At 41.1% G+C, this 8901-nt stretch overlaps 1 protein-coding gene across 1 annotated transcript in view; it reads left to right on the top strand.

The window, feature by feature from the left end:
* Positions 1-7360: 7360 nt before the first annotated feature.
* Positions 7361-8901, top strand: part of Arid5b (AT-rich interaction domain 5B) — a 175016-nt gene continuing 173475 nt past the window's right edge. The window contains exons 1-2 of the mRNA XM_010645626.3: positions 7361-7450; positions 7883-8137. Of these exons, the coding sequence (XP_010643928.1) occupies positions 7430-7450; positions 7883-8137 (276 nt within the window). The 5' untranslated portion in view covers positions 7361-7429. The remainder of the gene's footprint in view (positions 7451-7882; positions 8138-8901) is intronic.

Genomic DNA, 8901 nt, shown 5'->3' with positions numbered 1-8901 from the left:
TATATATATATATATATATATATGTCCATAGGTGAAATATTCATTTTGACACATAAATATGGCATTAATGTCCCAACAATGATAAAATATAAAGCAGTCTTTGTTACAAGTTCCTCATAGCTAATTTATTCTCATACAATGTTTTTCTTATTATTTGCTGAGCTCTTGTACCCAAAGCTAGCCTACGATCACAATTCATTGGTGTAGTATCGACTTGAACATTGTTTGGTGTTTCATTTCTATTAAGGAGTAAGACAAAATGAAAAATCAAAGATGTAACCCAAACTTCACTCTTTCATTAATGACATTAGTAGTTTTCCATTAATAACTTCTTTGTTGCTATTAGATAATGGCTTCCAAATTTTCCTCAATTTTTATGATATTTACAACATAATTGGCAATGGCAGGTATTTTAAAATTTAATCTGCTTTTTAGGGTTCTCCAGATAAACAGAAGCAATAAAATGTAGATGCACATATAGATACATGTGCACTTACACACGTACATGTTTGTATGTGTATGCATGTGTGAAGAAAGATTGATTTACTGCAAAAGAATTGGCTCACATGATTGATCATGGAGAATGAGAAGTCCCAAGTTCTTCAATCACCAAGCTGGAGACCTAGCTGCTGTGTAGTCCCAGTCTAAGCCCAAAGTTCTGATAACCAGGGGAGCTGATGTTTCAGCTTGAGTCTGAAACACACAAGACCAAGGTCAAAGCTTCAGCAGGTGGGTGGGAGGCATTCCCATTCCCTTAGCCTTTTTGTTCTATGCAGCCCTTCCACTGCCTGGGTGAAGCCCACCCACATCAGGGAGGACAATCAGCATCTACTGAATGAAATGTTGATCTCATTCAAAACACCTCACTGAGACATCCAGAATAAAATGTGACCAAATATATGGGCACCTCATGGCCCGGTCAACTGGTTGCAAACTTGTCTATCATGATCTGTAACATTAACATTTGCCATCACTGTCCTTAAGTCTAAACTGTCAACAAAGCCAAAACTCAAGCACTGACTTTTAATATTCATTATTCTGTAGTCTGTACTTCACTATGGCCAGTATCAAAGCTACCAATCTGATGTCAACAGATGTGGAAGAGATGTGCAGTAGCAGTATGCTATTATATAGAATTAGGAACACCAAAACACAAAAGATATAAACAGCCTCAAGTTAACATTGAGTATGGTAAAATGATTAGAAATCCATAAGCTTCTAGTATGTACTACTTTTTATAATTTATTTAATTGTGAGTTTATATAATCTAATGTTTAATAATGGATGTGCTTCATAGCCAACTAACAAAATTCCTAACACATAATAATCACCTCTGGGAAGTTCATAGCACGTAGTTCCAGGATGGAATAGATTCATCTGGTTCCTAATCTTTCTCTGTGCAAAGCCCATCCCATTTCATTATAGTCAAAGCTTATTCAAAATAAGGACAGAAATAATTTCACTATGCTTCTTGGTATTTTTTCCCTGTAATACACAAATCTCTTTACACCTTTATCGAATTATCACATTTACATATCTCAACCTGCAACAAGTCATAAAATTATCAGTCTATGACGTGGCGAAATGTAAGTACAGGTAGTCAAGGGATTGGCTGGTGCTCCCCAGGGTTTGGCTGGCAACTCAGCACAGGGCACTGCCACAATGAAGATGACCAGCTTGGATAATTCTGCCACAATTATCTGAGAAATTCCAACAAAGCCAGAATTAAGGTTTGAGCCTTGCAGATAATTATAGTTATGGGCATGGAGACAGAAAATCAGTGAAGAATGGTTCCCTTGACTTCCAGTCTAGTAATTTACCCACCACACTCACTCTGCTTCTAAATAATGAGTTACTTAATGCTTGTCAAGTAATTTTAAGTTGTAAATCACCGAATACAAGGCATCATTAACGTCCATTTGAAACTGCACAGAATTTTTTAGTAGTCAATATAGAGTCCCACAGTGAAGCCAAGACTTCCGTGTCTGTACATTTTCTTGTCATTTTCTTTTTTTTTTTAAATCAAGTATGGCAAGATGTTTTAATAACCTCGATGAATGTTTTTAGTATGACTTAAGAGAACTGTTCCCAGAAATTTCTCTAATACCATGTTGGGAGCCAGCTTGATTGAATTATTTATTAATACGTGGATTGCAGCTGAGTTTAGAGAACAAGGAGCCCATGAGTCACCACTAAGCTTTCCACCAGCACCTTGCCATTTGAGATGGAACGGTGTGGCGTTCTAGAAAGAGAGACAAGTTCACAATCCAGTCAAAAGTCATATATGTACCTCTGCAGAGTATGATTTTAAAAAAGAGAGAGAAGCTTAGTTATTCTAAATTAAGTAAATCATAAATCCCAAGAGCATTTAAAGGCAATGGACTGCTAAAATTAAGGGATGTCTGGGTGTGTTTGTGACTGGGTGAAGGAGCAAGATTTAGCTTTCATTTACAAATAGAAAAAAATAAATAGACTCACCATTTCTGTTTTAGCTGAAAATGACTTGGGCAAACATAACCTCACTTGCCTGAAAATACTTGGTTAATCTCAGACCGGAGAGGAAAATCAAGATAAGATAAAAGTTTCCATTTGTACTGAGGGCAGGGGAACTTGAGACTTCCGGTGCCCACAAGGGCATCACATGACCCTTTCCCGGGAGATCCCTTTCTCCAAGTTTCCCTCATCACTCTTGGGCCTGGCTCCAAATCCATGAGAAATTGTCCTCATTCAGTCCTTCTGAAGCTATCAGCCTTCAATGCCCGGACGTGAGCTAGAGTCCCACCCCCAGGACAGCCCCGCAGACTGGCCTCAAATAGGTGCCCCAAATTTAAGATGTAGCTCAACCTTTGACCACTAGATGTCTCTTAAAAGCAATGACCCGTATAACCGGGTTTGTCCTACTTCAAACCAATAGCCTTGTTGCGCTGGCTTGGACAGCCAGCTCTGGTGCAGGCCGCCTTATTAATATGTCACTTCACCGCTCATGATGGCGCCGGGCTTGGAAGGGGATAGCATTAGGCAGTGGCTGCTCCTTAGACGGTGCTTGCTTGTTATTCCACGAATCAATCCGTACATGGTAGAGCTACCACCTTAAACCTGCCTCTTGACCAAGTAAGAGGGGTAGCGTCCCCAACTCAAGGTCCCCAGCTGAGAAGTGCAATGCTCCTTGGACTTCCTCCTAGCGACGGACTAGCCAGGGTCCAGTGTCCGAAAGCACTCGCATCAGGTCCCCCCACAGGCCAGGATCCACGAGCCCCTCCGGCTTAGCCCCACTCACTCCCCGTTGCCTCCCCCTGCAAGTGGCCAGACGCTTAACATGTAGAAGGGCAGGAGGGAACCTTTCACCGTCCCTGTTCTGTTGGGGGGAGAGATTTTCTGGAAAAATTAGCGACTTCTAGCTGGAAGAAGCAAGAAACAAGGGGGAGCAAGAAAGGAAGCCGCCAGGAGGAATTCCCAGTCTTTATCAACCAATTCCTCACCATGAAAAAGAAAGCTGCACTGGCAGATTCGAGCCACATGCGGTAGTGTGTAGCAATTAGTAGATAAAATGCTGACTAAAGTACTAAAACATGAAATATTATTGTAGCCAAGGTCAAAAATGCTTCAGTTTTCTTTTGCAATTTGTGGGGGGGGCAGGGGTCTGCACAGATATCTGCATTTTCAAAATGGTTCCCTTCTTTTTTCAAACTGTACTTTTTTTTCATGATCCTGTTTATTATAGCCCAAGCTACCTAATTATGTCACTGCTGGTTTTTGCAACTAACTTAATCCTCCTGATCCTTTATGAAATGATTCACAGACTGCATGATGTGTCTCTGCACCCCCCCACACACACACACTCCCTTGAGGGGAGAGAGGGATTTTTTAATCTTTTACTTTTTAAATATATCAAATAACTTAAAACAGAGAGTCGAATTTGGGGGCTAATAAAGCAGCAGGAGTGTAGACGTGTAAGCATAGGTTTCTGTGTCTCAGTAACACAAAAAGCCCAGAAATAGTAGAACGTATAAATGTACACTGCTTCCCCCACCACCACCTCTTTTATACACAGCGAGTCCCAGCTACAAGCTTTTTTACAGATAGATAAAGCAGTTGCTTTCATGATTATAACTGTCCTGAATGGATTGTCTTCTTACAACATTCAATCTGTTTATGAGTATTTACTTTACATTAGCCCGGGGACCCTGCACTGCAGGAGTTTGCCTCTATTCCCCTGGGTGTCGGTGTCTCAAGTCTTACATCTGCTCTGTGATTGATGGAGCCTTGAATCCACCTTATTACTCTCTCACAAGCAGAAATCAAACAGGCTATTAACTACATTACTTCAAAGAACTGTTTCAATACAATCTCCTTATCTTAATTGAAACTTTCTTTGTATGGATATTTGCTACACAGATAATTTACAGGTGCCTATCAAGCGTCACATTAAAGAAGAGGTAAAATAGAGCATTTTTTAGGGGGGTACCATTATTGTGATCTGTGATTTTTTTAAAGCCATTCACAGTATTGAAGCAAGGTTTGATTTATTAGATTTATTATGTTCGTGGGAGTGGTGCTATAAAAAGAGGGAAAAGTGGCCCCTGTGATTCAATCTTGAAATTTAGCCTTCATCCAATTGTAAGAATGTAGATATTCAAAAATCACTCAAACTTAGGTCTCTGTGATTGTTAACATCTCAAAGATCTTATTGGAGAGATCTGGAGCATGCAGCCTAGTGAGTCCCCTACCTTGAAGAGACATAGAAACAGGATTTGTAATTAGATGAAGCTGGTTACAGACACTTAAAGACTTACAGCACCAAAGACAGCAGAAGTTGCTTAGATGCTGTAAAGAGCTGTGTATTTTTTAAGAGAGAGACTTAATACACAATCGAGGGATACCCTCAGGCATTCTGTTGAGGTTTCCTGCATAAATGCTGCTGCATCGGTCATACAGGAAACTGACTCAGAGTCCATCTCAAATAAGATCTTGTCAAAATACTGCAACTCAAGATTTTTAATATAGGATTTCTTAAACTGGATGTATATATTTATGCTAACAGGACAGGGTCTAACAGAAGCCTGAGGAGTATTTCATGTTATTTAAAAAAAATATGTAAAATGCCCTTCCGTCAAGTCCATTCATATGTTAAAAATGAACAAAATGGGTAATCCTAATCAACTGTCTGCAGTATGCATCACACATAAAGTTAGTCAGAGCAGAAGAGCTGTAATTTCTCTTTGTAGCCCATGTTTATAAAATAGGAAGATCAGATGAAATTTCAAGGAAGATAATTAAAGAGTGATGTGCAAGTCATAATTTAGCTAATGCAAAAGATAGGAGACTGTGAATTGTTACATTGTTGTCCTCCATGGTGCAGAGTTGTGATATTACTTTAAATTATTAAACTAGTTTTCCACAGCTTTCAGAATACCAGCTCTTTGACATGGGCATTTATTACTTATTGTAATTGGAGGATCTGCCATTTTCTTTCGTTTATCTGTGTGTGTACAGAAACGAGACAGATCTCGCCTTTTATTACTTCCCCATGTTCTGAATCAAAAATGTGGTTTAGATAATGTTAAGTGCCCTAATTCTTACTGCAGCGGACGCAGACCTTATGAAAAGGCATAAAAATACACACAGAGGGTCTTTCCACCTCAAGTCACTGAATATGAGGCATTTGTGCTCTGCCGGGTGTATTAACTTCAGCCATGTGAATATAATTTTCATTAAAGTAATCCTGTTTCAACTAGATGCTGTGACTAGAGGTGAAACGTTGCGAAAGCGTTAAAAATAGCTTACTAGTAATTTCAACATCCTGTAATTTTATCACCGATCAAGTTTCAACTGTCATAGTATACAGACCTTATTCCCCATATAGTACATGTTTACTTTTTTAGCATGCCAGACCCACTTTGGAAAGATTGGTGCCAATATAATAAAATCGCGCGGGAGGTGGGGTGTGGGTGCTGGAAGAGTGGGAGTAGGAGGAGAGCGGGGAAGGGGTGGGGGAACGTGGGGGAAGCGAGTACACCATTTTACATCAACACTGCGAAAATGCAATCTAGCTTGGCGGAGGACCGGCAGCTGGGTCGGAGCGAGCGAGCTAGGGCTTTGCAGTCTGTGCCTGTTCCTTGTTCTGTCGCTCTTAAGTTTCTCTGTGTTTGCATAATAGCCGTGCATGCAAACCTCGCAATGCTCCAGGGCTCCAGAACAATAAATATACACATTTAAAGCCTTTATTGTCTTACGGTTCATGCCCCCGGTTTTCAACAGCTTAATTTCTGGCTGTATTTAACTAGTTTGCAAATGGATTTTTTTTTTTTTTCAGTTTCAAACTAATATTGAGGAAGCTCCCCTCCCTTTTTTGGCGGGGGAGGAGGTGGGGGTGGGGTAGGAGTCGGTATATTATTCCTGTAGCGCTGGGTTATATAAACACATTATCATTTGAGAGCGCCCTTGGCGTCCATCAGCATTGTAAACACGTACTAGTGTACATACTTCAAAATTAAAGAATGCACACGCAGAACCGGGACCTGAATTCATATTCCGAGCAGACTCGCTGCTCGCATTTATTGATTTATCATGCATCGTTTATTGTTCCAGTCCCTAAATGCAGTCGCTGTCCGTTCAATATTGTTTGCAAAATCCCGAGATGTGTGTGCACTGCTCACTTGTCTTTCTGTTCTTCTTCTCCTTCTTCTTTTTTTTTTTTGCTGAGTATTTTTTTTGCGAAACGAACAAATGCATTAATATTTATATGTTTATATAATCGATAACCCACTTTTCCCTCCCATGTAAATAGGCATCAAAAGATAATTTAACAGATTACTTCTCGAAAACATGGCAGTGAGGAAGCGTAATTTAACTATCAAACAAATCTACATGTCTAATAACAGCAAATCTGCTAAGGAGCATTAGAAAGAGGAGCAGCGCCCCGGAATCTCTGCAGGAAATGTTCTTTATATTAGACATATACAAGTAGGTCCTGTCAGATACACAGAGGAGCTCTCCAGTCCTCGTCTCCTCCAAAAATCTCATCAGATGATACTCTTACACAGGGGCATTCAGAAAGAGAAAGAGCACCTTTCCACACAATTTTAGGGTGGATTTTATTTTTTCAAATCTTCCTATCGGTTTTATGCCTTGATCTGTTCGCTTCCCGCCGAGATCAGAAGCCTTTCTCCCGATTATGAATTTGATCAACCCGTGTTTGGAAGGAAACCCGCGTAGTTGTGGCAGCGGCTGAAAATTGAGTCGTCAGAGAAATATTAGGTCATATTTTCAATCATTTTGGTGCCGAAGGGGAGGCAAGAGCTCAGTTTTATATTGAGACATTACGCCGGCTGAAAGCACAGAATGTTTTTCCCTGCCAGGACCTGATGCAATCCATTCAAGCCAACAAGTTTGGAGAGAATGTTGAGTTCAATCAATTCAGAACGTCGAGATGGAGCCCAACTCACTCCAGGTATTTCGCTCTCCTCCGCTTCTCCGATCCTGGCCCCCCCGGCCCCCCCCAGCCCCCCAGCTCACCCACATCTCTGCACCCACCCACACCCCCCACAAACTTTTCACCAAACTTTTACCCTCTGCATCCCCCCAAAATCATTTTTATTGTTTAAAAAAATCTCCGCACTGACCATACATACATAATGTAATTTTACTGCCTCAGACGGGGAGGTAGGGACGGTGGGGAGGGGGACGGGACTGAAGGTGTTTTTTTTTTTTTTTTTTTTAAGGGAGGCAGAAAATTTGTGGGATCTAAGATTTTTCACCCAGCGATCTATCTGTGGGCTCGTCTGTATTAAGAGTGGATGTCTGTGTGTAAATGTGTCTGGGAATAGATGTTTGTGTTCTGATGGCTACATTATTTATTTGGTGCTTTTTTTCCCCCCTGCAGTGGGTCGGCTCACCGTGTGGCTTGCACGGACCTTACATTTTCTACAAGGCTTTTCAATTCCACCTTGAAGGCAAACCAAGAATTTTGTCCCTTGGCGACTTTTTCTTTGTAAGATGTACGCCAAAGGATCCGATTTGCATAGCGGAGCTCCAGCTGTTGTGGGAAGAAAGGACCAGCCGGCAACTTTTATCCAGCTCTAAACTTTATTTCCTCCCTGAAGACACTCCCCAGGGCAGAAATAGCGACCATGGCGAGGTGGTAAACCTATCTCTCCCTCTCTTCTTTCTTTATTACCCCCCCAGTAATGCTTATTACAGGGCAAGCTTGAAAATACTGTATTCACTTCTGCAGGCGAGCAGGATCGACTCCTTTTTTAAAGGGGTAGCGCCACTAGCTGGGGCTCGAGTATTTTGCCATTGTCAGAGTTTGGCTGTCAGCTTTACAAAGAGGATCCAACTGCTGATTTTAGTCAAGATCAAATAACTTGTTCGAAAAGGGTTTTGTTCAAGATCTGTGTGTGTTAGAGACAGAGAGAGAGAGAGAGAGAGAGAGAGAGAGAGAGAGAGAGAGAGATCGCTTTCTTTCCATTGCCGCGTGAACATCACATTCTTTAATTTTTTTGCCTTTTGAAAATTTACCTTCGTGTCTGCCTGGGTCGGACTGGGTGAATTTCTTTCGGTGGGTTTCGATAGTGTTCACTTTTTTTTGTTTTTTAAAGTAAGTATTTGATATGTTTAAGAGGGCGGAAATTACGAAATGGAGGCAGAATGAGATCAAAAGCTATTGAGTTGGCAAAGACGTGTTGAATAAAGTGATAAATGACAGGTACTGGAATAATACATTCAAATAACTTGCAGATCTGCCCGGGCGGATTTCAAAGCGGTCTTGTAACCGGCACAAACACGTTAAGCATTAACAACTATCTCTCGCCCACTCCCCCTCCCCCCCGGACGAGCCATTTGATGTTCTAGTTTTCAATTACTCCACGCAGAGTGGACGTCTTCCAGCGCGATCTGGGG

The sequence above is a fragment of the Fukomys damarensis genome, unplaced genomic scaffold (assembly GCF_012274545.1).
Source record: "Fukomys damarensis isolate Sample0158 unplaced genomic scaffold, DMR_v1.0_HiC HiC_scaffold_20, whole genome shotgun sequence".
Classification (NCBI taxonomy): Eukaryota; Metazoa; Chordata; class Mammalia; order Rodentia; family Bathyergidae; genus Fukomys; species Fukomys damarensis.
This window is presented reverse-complemented; position numbering and strand designations above follow the sequence as displayed.